Source organism: Chiroxiphia lanceolata, chromosome 3 (genome assembly GCF_009829145.1).
Source record: "Chiroxiphia lanceolata isolate bChiLan1 chromosome 3, bChiLan1.pri, whole genome shotgun sequence".
Classification (NCBI taxonomy): Eukaryota; Metazoa; Chordata; class Aves; order Passeriformes; family Pipridae; genus Chiroxiphia; species Chiroxiphia lanceolata.
Genome location: NC_045639.1, coordinates 53,355,895 through 53,376,935, shown reverse-complemented (window position 1 = coordinate 53,376,935; position 21,041 = coordinate 53,355,895). Strand labels below are relative to the sequence as shown.

At 38.0% G+C, this 21,041-nt stretch overlaps 1 protein-coding gene across 1 annotated transcript in view; it reads left to right on the top strand.

Moving 5' to 3' along the window:
• The window catches only part of NOX3 (NADPH oxidase 3), a 38,252-nt gene that overhangs the window by 12,272 nt on the left and 4,939 nt on the right, over window positions 1-21,041 (top strand). Inside the window, exons 6-11 of the mRNA XM_032683140.1 lie at window positions 2,360-2,541; window positions 4,207-4,336; window positions 7,479-7,571; window positions 8,646-8,899; window positions 12,105-12,267; window positions 19,671-19,817. Of these exons, the coding sequence (XP_032539031.1) occupies window positions 2,360-2,541; window positions 4,207-4,336; window positions 7,479-7,571; window positions 8,646-8,899; window positions 12,105-12,267; window positions 19,671-19,817 (969 nt within the window). The remainder of the gene's footprint in view (window positions 1-2,359; window positions 2,542-4,206; window positions 4,337-7,478; window positions 7,572-8,645; window positions 8,900-12,104; window positions 12,268-19,670; window positions 19,818-21,041) is intronic.

Below are 21,041 nucleotides of genomic sequence, written 5' to 3'. Positions count from 1 at the left end.
ATAACAAAAAGCAGAGCCTTTCTGCACGGTAGGCCTGCAAACCATGCAAAAGTTAATAAGCTTTTTTTCCTTATTCCATTATAGTACACATCACATTTATGTTATATGTTTCCTTGTGTATCCTGTTGCATACTGTTACATATTCCAGGCTTGAAATGGCCCTGGTGAGATGCCCATAATATTATTTCTGCTCTTTAGAAAATTTCCACATAGTCAGCATGAAATAAGGACTAGTTGAACACCACAGAGGGGGGCTCTGTCAACCAGCGATGCTCTCCACTAAAACAAGAAACAAAGTGGCTGTACAGCCATTGATAGGATTCAATAGTACTTTCCAGTTGCAAGGCTTGTTCTGCTTTTTCTTAGTTCCTCTCCGGTTTAGATAGTGTGGGTTTCTTCATCTTTCAAAGCAAACAAGTAAACAATTCTCAAATTTGAAGAAAATCAAGCAAATTAATGCAGTCAATGGTATGAATGGAAAAGTCTCCATGTTAGTATAGACAAAGTAGTCAGGTTTATCAAAACAGGACAGCAAGCTAAGGGCTTAGCTGCACAGTCTTTCAGTATGCCCAGTGACCACTTTCACTGCATGCACGTGACATGATCCTCAGGAGCAGAACAAAGCTCACGGCTCTGAACAGGAACTTGCCATCTTTCAGTATGCATTTTTTTCTCCACTGAGCATTCCCATGGTGATATAATTGTGAGGTAGACCTCTAATTAGCATTAAGACCCTAAATACCCTTGAGGAGGTAGGCTAGAAATTTTCGAGATCCTTTCCCAGTAATATACTCCACAATTACCTTTCAATTTACAGCCTAGATTTTACTCTAACCTCTAATATTTATATTTCTTTTATCACCCACTTGTGTCTTAGTAGCTACACTCAGAATTCATAAATTATGAAGGAAAGCAAACCAAAGATTGCTTCTAACTTCAGAGAATAAATTCTGAGATCAACAACTCAGGTTTTCTTTTCAGTTTCATCCTACTCCCGTAGAAGTAATGTACTAAGTGTCTCTGACATTTTTCCTTGTTTCATCTCAACATTCAAACTAGCCACTGTAGTGGAAATGTTCAAAATATCACCTAGATCAATCCTGTTAGTACGTAATAGGATCTGAACACACTCTTCACAGGTATCAATTTGAAACTGTACTGTGTGCTGTCAAGCATGAACATTTGAAAGAATGATTTTACTGTAAAAAGTGACTGTAAAAATGGCATTGTGGAATTTTCTCCCCTCTAGGATTTCCATATCAAATAAGTGCACTTTACAAGTACAGTATAGGGTGTTTTTTTTCTCCTAGTGTATTAAGCTGTAGAACCAACTCAGGATCCAGAAGACATGCTGAGCTCCTGCATTCCTGTGCATCAGCACCAGGAAAACAGATATACATGCTTTGCAGGCCAAATGGGGACTTCATTTACACTCTGCTGGCACATTTAGCTTGATTCTCATCTTGCATGTGAGATTTTTATCATCGTTCTTCACAATGTGCACTTTATAACTGCAATCAGCATCTGCTGTTGTGTTCAAAATACCCCTTCACTCTCACTTTAGTTTATTTTGGTGGGTTTAGACAGATGTACCAGACCTGTGCTGATGTCTGTGAGTCATGAACAGGAAGGAACTTGTTCTAGCCCAGCATATTAACATTTCATCACTGAAAAGCATAAAAATGTAAATATAAATATGTCTTTAAAAAAATAAACCCAACTATTATGCAATCTATCTCCAGATAAATGAAAGGAACGAGTAAACAAGATATGTTGTTTAAATAGAAGAGAGTATGCCATTTTTGTGCACCATTTCAGGGCTGCTACAACCCTACAACCCTTACTTTGAAGTAAAGTGAGCACAAAAGAGTTCCCCACCTTTGTGGTTGCAGATGTCTTAGCACCTCACTTTAACACCCTCACATAAATAAGCTGGTTTCTAATGCTGTTTTACTTATTACATTTCTAGGTCTAATCTCTTCATTTCCCTAATAATTTTTCTTTTTTTTTCTGAGGCCCTTTTATGTAAAAGTCCTAATGAGACTGTCTAATTTCCTTCTTTCGATTCCTGAAACAAATAAGGGTCAGCAAACATTTACATATCTGTTTGTGATAAACCTGAGTGGAAATGGAGCAGAGGGATGGTTTTCTATGCTGTTCTGTGATAAATGAAGGTTTGTCTTGCCTCCATGTCTTGTTCTGGTTTTGTTTCTATGCTGAAAATATATCTTAGATTTTGGCATCACATCTAATAGCAGTAACAGTAACCATAGTAACAGTAAAAGAAATAGTAATAAAAATAACAATTATAACAACAATAACTACTAGTACTAATACTAATAATGTATTCTTATTCTAGAACACAACAGGAGAAGTACTAACCACCATAGCTGGAATAACTGGAATTGTGATAACTGTGGCTTTAATTCTAATAATGACTTCATCCACTGAGCTCATCAGAAGGTCATGCTATGAGGTGTTCTGGTATACCCATCACCTCTTTGTGGTTTTCTTCACTGGTTTAATAATCCATGGTATGGGGTAGGTGTCTGCATAAACTACATGGGGTATATGTACACAGTTTGAGATGAAACACAGATCTTTTCCTGCTTACTAGCTACTGTATACATGGCTGCAATCAGTAGTAAAGCTTTTCAGATCTGAGGGCAGTCATTTGGTTTTCACAGAAGCACAGAATGGTTTGTGTTAGAAGGGACCTTAATGATCACCTAGCTCCAAGTCCTCTGCCATGGGAAGGGACACCTCCCACTAGAGCAGGTTGCTAAAAACCCCATCAGCCTGTCCTTGTTATCATAATACACTTTTTATATATATTTCACACATTAAGATGATATTGTCTACCACTAAAATACATACAGACCATTACTGTTTGACACAGAGGAACTTTCTAACCCACAGCACTGTGTGCATGTTTCTGTTTTCTGGAGGTACATGGATGGCATCACCATGAGGTAGGCAACAGGCCAGTACAATATTTTGTGGTGTGTTACTTTTCTCACCTCTTTCCTTGTGGTTTGGGAGTTGCCACATCCACTTTGGCTCTCAGTGTTCCTGAAACTGGCCCAATTAATTAGTCAATTTACAGAGGCAGAGCTGCAAACAAATGCTATAAACTGTATCCCAACCTGATTAAAATAACCCCCTGTTCTCTCTCTCTGGCAGAACTTTTAGAATCTAACTTCAAACAACCATAATGAACCCTTTAAAACCTTCAGCTTTGTAAGCTCCCTTTACCTAGCTAGCTGAACAACATTTCTCAGTAAGAGACTTCCCTGAAAAGGGAACACTTATTTAACAGCCCTACCAATACCATTCAATGAATGAGCTATTTGCTCCAGGCTGGGAGTGCACTGCAACAGAGTAGTTTCCTCTGGTCCCAGCACATACCTACCACTACCCTGTTTATGAAAAGGAGTAAAAACCCAAGGTTTCATCCATTTCCCACTTCTTTGTCCTTCCCAGGTGGCGGAACAAAACTCACTCAAGCCTACCTACTTTTCTGTGTTTCTGTCTGAACTGGTGGCAGAGCCAAACTAAGTATGGAATGGAAAATTGAGAGAAACAATATGAAAAAAACCAGGGTTTCCCCATAAAAATCTTCCTTCTCTACCATAATCAACACCAGCTGAAACCCATTTAAACTGAACAGTCAGGATTGATATCTTTGGAAAAATTCACATCATTAACGTTCTCAGAAGTAAAGAAGCTAGAATTTAATATGTTTTGAGTGTATACATCTAATTACGCTCCTCCAACTTTATTTGTAGCTTTTAAAAATGCATTTAGAAAGCAGTAAAGGAAAGAGAAGTTTGTCACTATTAAATTTTATCATTTTACTAAACAATACCATATGCTCAAATACAGAGGTCAAAGAGCCTGCTCCAGAGAATTTGGAAATCAAATTTTGCCACATACTGCAAAATGAACATTTCCTATGCAAGGACTCTCTGCAGTTCAGCTGCATTGATGTATACTAATACTATAATACAGTTCTTGCCTTTGGTCAAAAAGTCATGGCAAAACTAAAGGAAAGGTAATTTGAACAGGAGAGAGAAAAGGATTGAAATGGTCAGTTCTTGAACTCTCATTTATCTCACAACTGGCATTTGACTACTAGTGTAAAACCTAGAGATGCACAGAAACCTTGGAAAGAAGTATATCACTGATGAACATTTTTGTTTTAAGTCAGCTTGTTCGAGGTCAGACGCCTCAGAGTCTGCTGCTTCACAATGTCACTTACTGTAAAGATCACTACTGGGAATGGGAGAATGCCACTCAGTGCCCTTTGCCTCAGTTTTCTGGCAATAAACCTGTGGTAAGAGTGATGTTTGTCTTCTGTTTTTAACTTTATGTCCTTCCTTGGGAGGCTAAATGTCTTAGGAAGCAGGGGGTTGGAGCATATGCCAGTGACTGGCACTTAGTGTCATACTTAGAGAGTAGTTTCACATTCCTGTTCCATGACTTCTCCCCATGCATTAAGATAGTGATCCCAACCTCCTTTATAATCAATATAGACAGGTACAGATGAAGAGTGTTGTATACAATTTTGGTGTCATTAATACTAATTTTTATTTTTGGAAGACCCTTTAGTTAGTGATCATTCTCTTTGAAGGGTATGAATATCAGCATTGTTCTCTATTTAAATCTGTTGCGTACATTTATTTTGAAGTATTCAGTATCACCAATATCCTTGATGTATTCATTGCACAAAAGATAGCCTCCAAGAGAAAACCTTATGAGGGTAGAGACATGGAAATACAATGGGACCGTAAAGCTAGGGATGCAAACTAATATTACTATTTTAACTAATAGTACTTTAGTATGGACAGTTTAAATACCAAGGGAGAATAAGCTGGAGAGAAAATTATGTCCTTGCTTTGGGGCACACGCTTCATATTGTCCAGCCTTGATGTCTTAAGTTAGGTAAAAAGGAGAGAATTTGAAACAATGAATTATGAAAGGGAAAGGCAAAAGGCAGGAAAAATGTCCCATGGAAGGGTGGTTTTGCTAGAACAAGATTGCAAATCCACAGGGGGTAATTAAGTAGCAGATTTGTACAGTATGTCAGATGTCTTGCATACAAACAAAATCATTCAACATTTTCAGCTCAAGATTTAGCTTGCTCATATGCAAGTTTTTGTTGTTTCTTCCAAAAAGAGAAAACATACCAAAAGAAATCCTAAAGGAGGAAAATTAGCATTCAGTGTCTGGTAGCTCTTTTAACGGCTGACATAGATTTTTCTTAAACTAAACTATTGTTAGCCACTATCCAACCTGCATATTAATGAGAAAACAAATGCCTCTCTAAAAATTTCAGCTACAGTGTCACCATAAAAATCAATACATGGCTGCACACCATGAATACAGACACAAGCCTGCTTCCAATAGCATGTCTTGACATTCATTATCATAAAACTAGCTGGAAAGAACTTCCACTTCTCTGTGCTAAACCTATTTTGTCACACTTTCCTGCCTACCCAGGACCATACTTGAAAAGTCACATTACTTTAAATGAATTGTAATAATACTATATGGCATATAGATCATCTATATGAACAGTGTGCCTTGCTGGATGGGTAATGTGCTGTAGTGTGATACCTGCTAGACACCACAGATAAATAGCAGAAATCTATTCAGAGGCTAAAAAGCCATGGTGACGCTTCTGCAGCACTGGCAGGGGCAGGTGCAGCTGGGACTGAGCAATTGGGGTTGTGTGAAGTGACACGAGTGCACATCCCGCTGGCCATGGCTCCTGGGGGAGGCTACTATGCTGGAGTCTCTCTCTCAGTCATGCCACATCTGCTTCCCTGCTTCATATTTCACTAGGTAGGAAGGAGCCCAATCTGGCTCCTGCTGAGGGCGATGAAGCACTTCTCTTGCACCTGGGGCACCTAACTTTTACCCTCATAGGCTCTCCTGAGCCATCACTGCCCCATCTCAGTTCATTCTCATTACAGAAGGAAACACTACTTGGGCAAGAATACTAATGCCTGGATTAGCCAGCCAGAGCCATGTTTCTTAGGAGCCTATCGCTCCTGGTGGACGTTCTGTTGTCCCAACCCAGCCAAAAGACATCTTGGATTGAATGCTCCATTGCACTGGAATAATGGCACATTTAAAATATCAGCTGAGCTCTCGCACAGGGTAGCCTGCAACCTTATCATTCCTGTCACGTGCTTTTATTTACAGGTAGCACAAATGAAAGGGAGGAATAACAGATCTCATCATTATTGTTGCTTGATATATGCAAATATATTCAAAACATAAGATTACCCACTGTGCAGAGACACCTGTAGTATTTAGGGACAACAGATATGTTGAGTTTCTGCTTTAACTGAGAATCTTTTGGCTTATGCTGGCTTCTTCCCATTATTAAATCATGCAGGTTTCTTTTAAATTTAATTTTCAAGACTTAACCTTGGGAAATTGCTGCTCCATCCTCTTAGCACTTTCTGAGGAAGCCACATAATTTTATGGTTTGCTTCTCATAAAACATACTTTATAACCCCTGTTACCCAGCTTGTGGAGCAAAGTCAATGTTTCAGCAAGTAAAGTTATTCTTTGGAGATTTTAAAAGCTACATGATCGTGGAGTATTCGATTTGCTAGAACGAGCTGTGTAACTAACAAAAGTGGATACAAAACAGTATCTCTTCTCAGAAAAAAAAAAAGATTCTTTTTAAATCATGAAGATTCAATTACATCTAATTATCTTAGCTATCGGTGCAACTCAGTGAAACATCAGCTAGTATACTTCAATAGCCAAGAATCTCTGATTGTTACAGTGATCAGTACATATGATTAGCAAGTATAAGCACAGCAATCATCTGCAATACTTAAAGTATGACCAGTTTAGTATCCTAGATCAAAAAAAAAAAAAAATCAAACCACTTATTGATACAGAGTTGACTAATGGATTAAATGGAAATGTATCCCATGCCTCTAACTGAATATTTGGGACATAATATTTTCTCATGCACCATCAGCAAACTCACAGCTGATAGTAAGAGTTATTTCTATCTGAAATAGAAATATTTCTCTCCAAAATACTTTCAACTTTGAAGAGAAGAAAAATAGTAAGGCTATGGGTAATATTGTATAAATGTATGCATCTATACGGCTTCAAGTCCAATGACATCTATATGTAACACCTAAATAGATTAATCATTTTTCCTTTTAGTTGGAAAAGATTTTAAAGGACTCTTCTTGGCCAGAGTACAGATAGATATTAGCATCATTTTTGGGCTGTGTTTGTGAGGGAGTCCCATATGTCTGTTCCACAAGAAAGCAAGAACTGCTACAGCAGCAACAAAAATACTCTACTGAGAAAGACAAACCAAAAAATCACAGAAGAAAATCAAGTAATTTCATTTTAGGACACCTGCTGATTTAAACCAGAAAAGTATTTTTGTAGACATTCAAATAAATGTTGTTTTTTTAATACACAATTTTCTACAGGCTTGGAAGTGGGTTTTAAGCCCTATGGTGTTGTATATCTGTGAAAGAACTGTTAGGCTTTGGAGATTTCAGCAGGAGGTGGTCATTACTAAGGTATGTAACATAGTTTGCATGTCTGCATTAAGAAAAAAAACATTATGTCAATGACTTCTTTATCATTTATAGGTAACTTTTCTATATTAGGACATCATTTTTCACTCCTAGCTTCAGCAACTCTTTCATCATTACCATAGTTTCAGCCAAGTATTGATTTTAGGCTTTGCATTTATTCCAAAAGCAAGTCCATAAGAGTATTCCATATGGAACCAAACCTGATTAATGAAGTATGAGACTTTACACCACCATAACACAAATATTTGTGCAGAGGGCCTCTCTTTTCAATGAACTAAAACCATGTTCCAGTGCAGTTAATGCCAGAGATGACCTCGACTTCAGTAGTACACGGTTTTTACTTTAAAATATGGAGGCTCCCAAGGAGATGAAGGATTATATTATCAGTTAACATATACAGTAGAAGCTTCACTAATACTCCTGTAACAATTTCTCCCAGCTGTAAATATCTCTATGTGCCAAGGGCCTATGTAAGTCACAGCAGAATGGATGTAGAATGATGCTATTGAAGCAGCTGAGTCCACACCTATCAAGCTGGGGATCAGAAACAGGCGTATCTTGTGTGAGGGGAACAGCAGGTTGGATAAGTCTTGCTGCTGATTTCACAGAGTGGCTGTGATCTGAGAATCTCAATATACTATGTGTGATACATAAAACTGTTGCTTAACTGAGATTACCACTTTATAAAAGTATATTAGAATTGAGCTCACCTTGCCTTTTTCTTCATAATTCCATCATGTTAGAGGTGTTACAGGAGAGTAAAACTGGGAGATTATTCTAATCAATCAAGAAATACTTTTGCACAGGTTATACTAAGAAAGTTGACAAATTTTTGAATTGCTACAACCTTTCCTCTCCCTCTTACACTCAGAAGGTAAGCTGCCCCACGATATATACTATACATGCTTTAAAGCTATTGGGCAGCAACTTACAGGTTAGAAATCACTGTGAATCCTAATTTGCATTAACATGATTGCAAAGTCACCTGTAACCTAAGGAAAACAAACATTTATTCCTCTGAAAGAAAATAAAACGGGTCCTTTTATTATTCCTTAGGTGGTGACACATTCCTCTGGAGTCCTTGAGCTTCACATGAAGAAACATGGCTTTAAAATGGGACCTGGTCAATATATCTTTCTACAGTGCCCATCTGTCTCACAGCTGGAGTGGCACCCTTTCACCCTCACCTCAGCTCCTGAGGAGGACTACTTCAGTGTTCACATACGCCTTGTCGGGGATTGGACTGCAGCCCTTTTCAAGGCCTTCGGAGCAGAGGAAGAGGCTTTCAAGGAATTGTGGATGTTACCAAGGTTTGAATAATAAAAAATAAATTTTAAAATGTTATCTCTACATTTTAAAATAAATGTTAACTTTTTAACTTTAATTAATTTTGTGTAGGTTCTTTATGATACAGTATTAGATTGTGCTTCTGGGTCCATAAATACAACATTATGCCAAAAAAACCCCCACAAATAAACAGCTATGAATTGGGGTCAGCAACATGTGATGACTAATCCAAGATTTAAACTCCCTATTAATATCTCTATCTCTGTTGCTACCATCTAGACCTCTAACATCTATATCTACACCTAAAGATACCTATTTTGACAAATAGGTGTTTAATAGGTGAATTAAAATGATGCTGGAAGCTGTCTGCTAGCTTTGTGCCTGTATGCTTATGCTCTGATGGTACCCATCACCTGCCATCCAAAATTCCAGTCCTTTTTTTCTTTCAGTTACTTAGGTAGTCCCTGAAACTTCTGCCTGAACCTTACTTCTTTTCAATATCCTCCCTCAACCCTTCTCCACTTTATAAAGGTTATTTGTGTTCACATTCTGTTATCTGTGTCATCTTAATACAAGCAAAGGTTCATGCTTTGTTGTTGCAAGTTAGCAGGGATCCTCTGAAGTTAATGGAGTCATCCTGACCTAACCAGTTAAGCCTCTGGCTCTATGTGTAATGGATACAAACCATGTAGCTCTACTCCTGCACTACTTGCAGGAATAGGGGAGATTTTAAGCAAAGAAGAGACCAGCACAGGATCATTTAAATTCTCATGGAGTGTATAGGGCCTGAGACCAGAGGGACTTATTTCCCCCTGCAAAGCTTACAGGCACAACTGAGCTACAGGGGTATACTAGAGAGTGGGCACAGAGAGGAAAGTTTGTTTCAGTCCTTGCATATCTGTTAATAAGAATTAGAAATGAAAGCCATGCCTTTGTTAAAGTCAACTGGAATGAGAAATATGCTATTTCAGCAGAACTAGAGCAAAAATAGTTCAAAGCAATTGACAACAAGTGTAAAAAATGAGAAAAGAGAAAAATCTTATCAAATGTTGCTTGCCACAATGCAGGGTTGAAATTAACAGCACTGTCATATACAAAGACTCTTCTTTTTAATCTTGTTAGGGTGACTAATGACATCATTCAGTTGTTTTCTTGCAATACAGTAAAAGAAATAATTCAATAGTTAAGCTAGCAATAAAGCAAAAAACAGGTCTTTTTCACAAGTTTCAATATCTAAAAATAAACACCAAATTGGTGACTATACTAAAAAATAACATACAGTAGAAATTGAGCAGAAGACAGAAGAACTAGCAACTGAATGATTAGGTAAGGTTCTAAAATTAAAATATGCATTTTTTTATTAATAAAAGAGATTAAAATAAATATAAAATAAATATAATACATGCATTTATATAGGTAGCAAAGACATTTAGTTGTGATTTCTGACTAATTTTGGAGATAAGACCACAGAATTGACTAGTCCCATGAAAATAATCAAGTTCCATATTATGCCTCTTCAGGCTTTTGGCTCACTTAATTGCTGTTTTAGTACATTGTCCCAAAATCTGATTTCTGTTACAGCCAGGAGTACTACACAATCATGCTGATTAGCAAATGCTTAAATTCTAAAAATAATCATAGAATGTGTTAAGGATACTTTTTCAAAACTAAATATTTCTCTTGTCTTCCCAAAAAGTATAATTTTTTTTCTAATGAAATTGTAGACATGAACTAAGAGAATATGGACAATCCAAACCATACCTAGAGAGTCTATAGCCCTATATTCTACTCCTCCTTGGAAAAATGTAATATTTTTTTTGTCACTTTGTTTACTATCTTCCTACCTTACTCTATTCTCTCTAGATCAAATGAATGAGTTGCAAAGCTCAGTTTCTCCTTCTTCTCTTTCTCCTCCTTACTTCTCTGAGGCTTTGTACTTGGCTAAGCTCTCTAGCTATGGCTGAGCAAGGCATTCAAACCAATGATGGGATCTCGGTCACCTGAGGATTTAGGAGCAGACTTACAAGACAAATCTCTCTAAGGAATGATTTGGAAATAATTGAACCTGTCTTATAGCACAGAGACAAACTAGATAATCTCTTGAAATTCCTTCCAGATCAATTTTTTTCTCAGTCTACTGATAACAATGAGAATTGCTCCCAAGCTCACTACATAGAAAGCTTACCTAAAAGTGGTTCTTATGCGTTTTACATATATACCACAAATTAACCATATTTTACAGGAAGTTTTGAGTGTTCAAAAAGCTCAGGGCTCTAGTATTTAAGATGAATTTTAAGGATGATTCCTGCAACAAAACAACATTAAATGAGAAAGAGTGAAAAAGAAAAGAAAGTTAGAAAGGAAGAAAGGAAGAAAGAAAAAGAAAGAAAGAAAAAACTTTTTTTTTCTAAGGACTGGTGTTAGTGAAACCATGTTCCAGAGCATGTATGTTGTATAAAAACAGTCTGGAAAGAGCACTACAAAGTACTGTGCATATTTACATTTCATGTAGCTAAAGGAATGAATCTGATTACTCAGTAACCTTTTTCATCTCTAATTTTGACCAAAATTAATTCCTTGGCATCAGCAACATTGATTATAGGAGGTAGTAGCATAAACAGGCATTTCCCCTTACACATTTTGCCTTTACATCAGATACTAAGTACAGTATTATTGCCAAAAATGTATTCCTGAAATACATAAGAGCTGAGAAAACAGTAGTTTCCCTGGATACGATGACCTCTTTCTTGCCTTCTCTGTTATTACTTTAACTCAAATACAGAACTTTTCAAAATTATTAATATAATCTGTTCCTCTTTACTTTGATATATACAATATAGCAAATAAAGCTCTAAAACAGGATGCTTTTCAGTAATTCGCAATTAAATATGCAAATTCCACAGCTAAATTTGGACATGCAATTATATGACTAATCACATTCCAGAAAGCCAGAAAATTGCAATTGCATGCTTAAATAGATGGCCAAGCCCCAAATCCACATGGGTGCTCTTGTTCTCTCATTTCAGAAAAGACAGTTGCTTTGCTATTAAATGGTACCCAATGACAATTAAATGTATTTGTACGAGCAATTTCTATGCCGTCTTAAACATACCTTTTCTCTTTTATTTTAACAGAAATTCAGTTTTGAAAATACGTAGCCCAACAAATGTTAACCTTTCTGCCATTTCATGTGTTGTTGACCCTTGACTAAATGTCTTGTTGCTGTAGACTGGCTGTGGACGGACCATATGGATCTGCAACCACAGACATCTTCCACTACCGAGTCAGTGTGTGCATTGCAGCAGGAATTGGAGTCACACCATTTGCCTCTATTTTAAAATCCATTTGGTACAAATGCTGCAACCCTAACGCAGTACTGGCACTGCAGAAGGTAGGTGGGAAACTTTATTTCTTCATTAAAAAGTTCCACAAGTGTACCTATTTAGTCAGGGCAGAGAGGCAATTTAGAGCTAGAGGCTCACCTGAGTGCTTTAACTCACTCTCAGAAGCAGTCACTCACTTTCCAGCTGCCTCAGAAACTGTTCTGGGGTAGTCTCCCTGAATTCACTGTCATTCCCTGAGAAAGAAGGTAGTCCTAGCTGCGGTGTTTTCGGCAAAACTGAAGAATCAGATTTTCAATAGAAACTAGAAGTAAATGTGGAATGTCTTTCATAGGTAGACAGATAGAGAGCTAGAAGAGAAATTTACCCTCTTTCTTACAAAAAATAAACCTTGCAAGGTGATCTCTGTCAGAAGTGAAGGGCAGCACTTGCTCCTTGTCCAGCTGCAAGTTTCACAAGGGTCCTTCAGCTGAGTGTCCTAGTCTAGAATGCTGCATTCAACAACCATTAGCTGCTTTTCTTACATTGCAAAGTCAGAATATTAGCCAGCACAGAAGGAATAAAAAAAGGCATGTAAGGTCTGGAGGAGATGCATATATCAAGATGCACATTACCAACTCAAACCACTTTAATTATTTTGTTGAAAAAATATTATTTGGTTTATAAGACATGGATGGCACCAATTAACATACTCTTTATTTGCTAACCTGTTATACATCTTCTGCTAATGGTATGTGAGGCAGCACTGGGGGAAAATAGGTGAAAAAGAGATAATGGGTGAAGTGAGGTGAGGGACAACAAGGTAACAGAGGAAAAAACCTCAGCATTAAACATTCTCTTCCATATCCATCAAGGCAAGTGGTAGCTTGTGGGCCTTACAGCTTCTTTTAGCTCATTTTCCAATGTAAAAGCTAAATCAGGAACCATTCAACGTTTCACATTTAAGGACAATTGTTGAAATTGCATTGGAGTGGACAGATCTCTGAGAGGGTCAATACATATGGAGCTGATTGCAGGACCAAGGGGCTGATCTTTTTAAATGGAAGAGTGTTAAAACTGGCATCTTAATGACAAGCTGCCACTGAAAAAGCATCTGGGATTTTAGTAACTGAGGAGTTGAGGACAGGTTCAAATTGCCAGGGGGAATCTTTGAGGCAGAAAAAGCACTGAGAACAGAGGGAAATAAAAATGGAAATATGTGCTATATGTGAAAAGAAGTGTATTTGCAAACACCACAATTGGACCAGAATGATCTTTTCCACTGGAAGGAGAGCTATGTATATGTATATACACTTTACATATGTACGTTATATATATTCTACATATATACAAGTGAAAGTGTTATTATTTTCATTGCTGTTGATCTCTCAAGGGGAAAAGAACAGAATTTAACTATGCATTGATAGTATACCTGAGGGTGTTCATTCATAGCTTAGGCAGAATCTTGGGTAAGTGTGCCTGCAAAGATAAATGCATGGTGCGTTCTGCCATGGTTTTCTGGTTTTCTGCTACAGAGTTCAGTTTTTCTGAATTCCTGTGAAATACAAGATTATCGTGATTTCTACATGTCTTTTCTTTATATCTTGGCTTCTTTATTGGTGCAGTTGGAATAATGATGCTTATTTTTCACAGGTGTTATGAGGCTAAATTTCTTCAGTGCTTGTAAAATATTTTGAAAGTGTGGATGAAAGGTCCTGGGGAAGTTCACACCATTACCTAAAAAAATTTAGCAGCCATCTCAGTGAGAGCGATTAATCTCAGGGTAGCTCCACATTTTTTTTTTCCATTGGTTAAAAGCTTCCACTTGTGGTATAATTACAAATAATTTAATCTTCCTCAATGTATTCAGCACTCTCTTTCTGCCATGATGAGTACCATAGAAATGTCTATTAAGGAAATAAATAAGAGGTTTTTCTTTTTTTTTGACAACTTCGTTTTGATTTGAGTACAGTTATCATTATGCTTATTGAACTAATATTTCTTAGTGTTGCCCACATACGGTGGAGATATAAATACTCACAGCTTCCATAATGTCTGCAGCTGTATAATTTAAAAAAACGAGCAAACCAAAAGGAGTACACATTTATCTAATTGATTCTTCTCAATTAAATAGCCTTAGAGCCCTCATTTCCCTATCATTTTTTGCAATGAGGAAGAGCACTACTACTAGTCATGGCTGGAAAGTTTCTACTGGCTTTAGTTATGCATAATATGATTTTTTTTCACATTAGTGGTCTCATTTCTCAGATCAATTGCTGCTGAAATTGATAAAGTTGTACTGATTCATCAGATGCTAATATTAGCAAACATCCACTTTCTTTTCCCTACAAAAGATGTAACAAAGGTCCTGCTGAGTATCACCAAAGATCCATCTAGCCCAGTATCTTGTCTCCAACAGTGGCTCTTCATGAACACCTTGGGAAAAGTATACAGACCAGAGAAATCATATGGTGATTAGTTTTTAGGGACACTTTCTCACCTTTGAATGACTTGTAGTTCAGTAATGCCTTGATAAAAGATCTGTACCTCCATGTTTAATATCCCTTCATAGATTTTTCTTCTATGAATTAGTCTAATTGCTTTTTTAATCTGTGTAGACCGTAGTCAACCATAGCACGTTGGACAACAGGTTCGGCTACATACTGTGCAGAAAACAAAATCAGCCTCTTCCATTTGCTTTGAGACTGACTCCTGGGCGTGAGGCAAACTTCTGCTTCAAGCTCTGCCCCAGTCCACAGCCTTCTCTACAAAAATCCTGTCTTGAAGACCTAAAAACCTGGTCTCTTTTTGCTGTCAAATGTAACCATCTTTCTGAGCTGTGTTTGGGAACATTTTAGGCTTCTTGCTTCAAATTCAGGGACATGAATTTGAACCTTGCCCTGTATTTATGTGAAAGGCTGCTTGCTGCCACCCTAGCTCTAAGTCAATGCCTCATGCAGGCTGCCAAACCCAAACCCCCATCTCCCACATGCTCCAGGCTGCAGGCACTCCTGTGCCTTACCTGGAGTGGTCCACTGGAGCAATTAATTACACTGAAGAAGATCTAGGATTTTTTTTTTTTTGTATGCTACGGCCCAAGGTAATGTGGTAGACTGAAAAGCAGGGAGGGCTGGATGTTTGTTGGGAGATGCCCAGCTGCAGGTGTAGAGATGGTTTTGCAGGGACTAATGCCTAAGAGGGAGCAGTAAGAGTCAGGGGTGAGGGTACGTCCCTGCATCCTCTGCTTCATCACCTTTTACACCCCTTTGGTGAAAAGCTGGCTTTGCTCACAGCTGCAGCTCCAACTCTGCCTTCAGGGAGCAAGGAGAAATAGATGAATGGTCATCAACAGATAATTATTAATGACTTTCCACGTGAGAGTAGCTGATTTACAAAGTATGTTCTTTCACCTTACAGGAAAGATGTATCAGAGCTCTTGCTCTTGCCTGTTGTACAAAATTCAGGATGTGGGAAACCAAAAGATAAATATACATGAGTTGGAAGGGAGCAGAGCATTACAGAAATAAGTGACTACTCAAACCCCTGCATTACAGATCTGATTAATAGGAATACTGCATCTAACTCAATTTGAAAAAAAGGGCACTTGCAAAATATAAGACACTTTACTTGGGCAAGCCATCAAGTTGATGAATGCAGTCAATATGGGTAGGGTGGGTGGAGACTAATGAAACATAAATCTAAACCAGAGTTTTAAGAGTCCTAAATAATTGCAGTCAGTTAATAGTATGAGGCTTACAAGAAAAATAGCAGGATTCAGAATAATTGTTTAATTATAGAAATGCACTGGTGCTGACTTTATTCTACTGTTTTAATAAGGATTAATTTTATTGTGCATTTATTGTATTTTAATTATATATGTAATATGTTGTGCTATGCTATGGGAGTCAGTGTAAAGAAAGGAAGACTTTTTTTGTAACCACCATTTCTTTTAACATATTGTACTAGAAGTCCTCTTTGATCTAAGGGAAACGAATTCCTTTTACCCATAAGCCATCCTTCTTCACTACCTCTTTTCTTTCTAAGATTATAATCGTGGCCAAAAATACTCCTTATAATGACACTTTTTCTTCATTATCAAATGGTCTCCACCTCTAACATGTGAAAATCAGGCAATACAATGGGTCCTGCTTCAGCAAAACTGTACCAGGGATGAGCTTACAGAATTTCTGTAGCTTCAGAAAGCTGTATGCTTTCTCAAGAGGACGGTGTTAGAAGTACCTTGACCCAATCCGGTAAGACTGGCTGTTACTGTGACAGCTAGGTCTGCAACCAATTAAAAGCATTCCTTCAAGCTCCATAGTCTGGAAACCAGTTCCCCAGTTTGAAAACCATATTGTCTCAATTCACTGGCTGGCTTTTCTGCCTCCTCCCCTGAATGTTCTTGGCTCCCAGTCCTGCCCACATGCTCCCCGTTGCTACCCAATGCAAAATTTCTTATTTATTTAGAAATACATGCCTTCTCTCCACACACATGTACTAAGCATACATTTTCATAAAATGAACTACTAAACAGACTTGAGAAATAAGATGATCAAGTAGAGTCTGGGGGAAGAAATTTCTCTCTACAAGGTGCTGAGGATGTAGAGCAAGTGGTGACTTCAGAATTCAGATGCAAAAAACTACATAAAGGTTAAGGTAATAAATCTTACCTAGTTTTGGTAATTTAAAATCATGCTGGTTTTGGCCACAAAAAAAAAGAAAGGCAATAGAGTCAGTGGGCTTGCTTTTTCCTCATAATCTATGCCAGTGTAAATCAGCAGCAACCTCCCTACGCAAAGCAATGAGGTCATATTTAAGGCAAAATATTGAAACAGAAGGGAAAAAATCAAACAGCCAAGATGGTTGGTACTAAAGTTCTACAGACAGTCCTATTCCCGGGCTGTAAAAATACCCTACTTAACCCTAAATGCTTTATCTCTGTGTTTGCGATCATACATCATTTATATTTCTTACAGAAACCACAGATGGCCCCTTACAGTACACTCAGATATAGGAAACATCTCAAATTACTGTTAGTCTCTTTCACCAAATCTCCACCGAAGCATGGTATTACCACATTTTTTCCCACCACCTTACCAGAAGTCTGACAACCTAGTATATTTATTCTTCGGGAAATCTCTTTACAGCTTTCTGGTTTCTTTCTCTGTTTTTTCACTTCGGAAGTTTCCAATATGCATTTTATCTCGTTGATCCTGTGGAAAAGGGCTACAATTTCCAAAATATCAGAGCCACCACAATGATTGCCTTGGGGAAATACCTTCCAATCCCCTTTGATATTGTGGTGCAATAAAAGACAGAGGGGCTGGTGAGCACAAAGAGAGATAGGCTGGAGGAAACTACGGGATTTTGTAACAAAATAAAAAATCAGTCACAATAAAATAAGTTCCAATCATCCGGTTTTTATAAGCTTATACATTGCCCTTCATGCTGTTCCTTTTTCATCTGAAATGGTTTTATTTTAGAATTCTTCCACGTTTGTGAATTATTTCTTTAGACACACTATAAAAATAATTACACTCAAAATTACATTGCCTGCAGAGGCCCATTCTAGGTCTGGCATCCTCTGGTCAAAAGTAATGGTGGAATGTGTGGCAAGAGTTACAGAATTCGAGCCATAAGAATTGCAATCAGATTTGTCTTGTAATTGTGGTTCATATTGCCATCAAGGTAGTGCCTGGGCAGACAACCCGAGAACTTCAGACATTTGTCCTCTGGGTGGTGCAGGAACTCTCAGTTGAGTCATCTCCACAGCTGGACAGGCTTAAGACGAGAGACTGAACCAGAGGATTGGATCCTCCTACCAGAGGATTGGACACAGCAGTCTTCTCCACAGCACAGCACTGCTAGAGGAGATGTCCAAGTAGGAAATTATGACTGTGCTGAAGACCCCCTAAAATAATTCCTGATAGGCCTAGGAGGGCCTGAGTCTCAGTGCATTGATAGATCCTGAAGGAGGAATCTCACCAGTCCTGATGCTCCACAGTTCCTGTTGCAAATGTATTAACTTGCACACAGATAAGACATTTGCAAATGGTCATCAGAAACCATTCCTGCAGAAGCGGTCACACAGGACAGCCTTTTATACATAGTAAATTAGTTAGAAGATGCTTTGTAAGCAGTTAAGACAATAGATCACAATAGATCTTGTACATGCTGGAGTGGTCCCTGTGTCAGCTAGCTATAAAAACTGAGCAGAAAAAGTTTCTTGTGGAGTCTCACTGGTGAAGGGCCTTGAGGGGAAGCTGTATGAGGAGCGGCTGAGGTCATTTGGTCTGTTCACCTGGAGAACAGGAGACTGAGAGGAAACCTCATTGCAGTCTACAACTTCCTCATGAGGGGAAGAGGAGGTACAGGCACTGATCTCTTCTCTGTGGTGACCAGTGACAAGATCCAAGGGAATGGCTTGGAGTTGCGTCGGGGGAGGTTTAGGTTGGATATTAGAAAAACGTTCTTCAAAGGCTGGGTGCTGGAACAGGCTCCCCAGGGAAGTGGTCACAGCACCGCACCAAGTCTGACAGAGTTCAAGAAGCATTTGAATTATACTGTCAGGCACATGGTGTGACTCTCAGGGATGGTCCTGTGCAGGGCTAAGGGTTGGACTTGATGATCAGTGTGGGTCCAACTCAGCATATTCTGTGCTTCCAGCTGAAGATGCCAGGAAGGACTCTTGAAATGGAAATTATAACCACATGGACAGTGACTAACCATCTTGTTTTAAGAGATCTTATTCCCTATGCAAGCATTACCTTATGCCAAGATATTAATAAATTAGCTTCTTCAAACCAACTCAACCCAACCAACCAACCAACCAAACCAAATCAAACTCTTTGCTATATTTATGATTGACTGCAGTAGAGTAGGAATAGACAGAAATGAGCCCTAGGAATGATTAAAGGATGCTTCTCTGTGACAGATCCCAGAAATGTTTGGTTTGCCATAGAGAGGATTATAGGATGACTTGATCCCAGCCTCTAATGTCTACATGGGGAACAAAACTTTAATAATAGATTCTCTAATAAAACAGACAACAAAACAAGCTGAAAAGTGAAACTAGAGAAATCTAGATGAAAAAAAGTGTCAATTTTTCATAGAGAGGAGGTTTTCAACCAATAGAAAACTGATCATAGGATATTGGTTCATTTTATACATTTGGCAACTTTTAAATTACAGTGTCACATTTCTCTAGGAACTATATGCTCCAGTTTAAACATGACATACATAAACATGACATACATGTTCATCCTCACTAACACATTAATATATTCATTTATGGTTTAAGAGGAAAATTAAATTTTTAGAAGACAGAAACTACATCATCAAAATGATGTGTAATTATGTCTAAATTTACAGTGGAGAAGAGTCACACACTATATGGTTAATGAGTCGAGCCAGTCATTAGGAAGTTTTATTGAAAGTTTACTTTTTGTTAAATCTCTTTAATTTTATCTTACAGGTTTACTTTTACTGGATTTGTCGAGACCCATCAGCATTTGAGTGGTTTGCTGATCTTCTGTTCCATTTGGAAACAAAAATGGCTGAAAAATGGAAAAATGATTTTCTAAGTTATCATATATTTCTTACTGGCTGGGATGAAAGTCAGGTAATAATGAAACTGTTACAAGTCTGAGTTAACGTACCTTGCTTTTTCAGTAGGGTAACATACGGAACAGGAACAGCTGAATAAATGATGGATGAAGCAGAGAGACAAAAAACTGTAAATATGAAGACACTAAGCCGTCTGTTTTCACTTCACATTTAGGAAAACAGGAATGGAGTAATCAAGCCAGTGATTCTTGTCTTGCACGAAGATGATTACCAGGTGTCTCACAGAAAAGTGCATAGAGCCTTTCAGGAGCTTGTGAAGGGATGTTTTGTCCACATCTTTGGAACAGTCTTTCATTAGGTTCTGGCATTTTTGAACAGAAATATGGAGGACTGTATAAAAAATGTCAGTTTTGTTTACTCTTATTATTTACTATAACTTCTGTTGTTCACATATATGACCAGTGCACTTTTGAAACCTGCTGTGCTTAGAACACTTTGGCAACCAGCTCTGTGGACTAATTCATGTTGTTTGAAAAGACATTTTCTCTGACTGACTTTAAATTTGCCAACTCATAACTTCATTGGATCATCTCACCTCAGGCACATAATCCTTAGACTGGGTCAATATTATTGAAATTCTTTGGTCTTTACCTAAACCCAAATGTGTTGATTTTCTCATTCTCTTTTTTTTTCCTTTTTTTAATGGATCGCTCAGACCATGCAGTGATCAGTTAGGCTCATGCCAGAAAAACTCTCACAGGAAAGTCTTTTCTCTACTGTTTTATTTCCTGCTGTCTCTGTTGAATGAAGGACTGTCTAGTAGAGATGAAAAAAAATACAAATTTCATACAGCTTTTCCTTTTCTGCCTCTGCTGATACAAAAACCCCCATTGTTTCTTTCTGCTTTCCTTAGAGTTTCTATCAAGTAAGCAGGTATGTGCATAAAGCTGTATTCAGAAAAATCTACTCCCATTGTGAAGTATATGGCGGTTATAGAAACCTCCACTCTGCATTAGCAATATTACAGGGTATTACCTAAAACCTCTTTTGAAAGAAGCTATTGAGGAACCTAACAAAACACAAAGTTGCCCTTATCTCTCAGCTATCATCATCTCACTTCCCTCTTGGGCAAACATCAGGCCAGAAGTCAGGTAAACAACTATTCTTGCTGGGGCACCTGTCTCTCTTCACTCATGCGTTCTGCACTTTTCTGAAGTCCTTTCCTCTTCTCTTCAACCCCATCATCCAGTCTTCTGTCAGCACTACTTTGGTGTCTTGT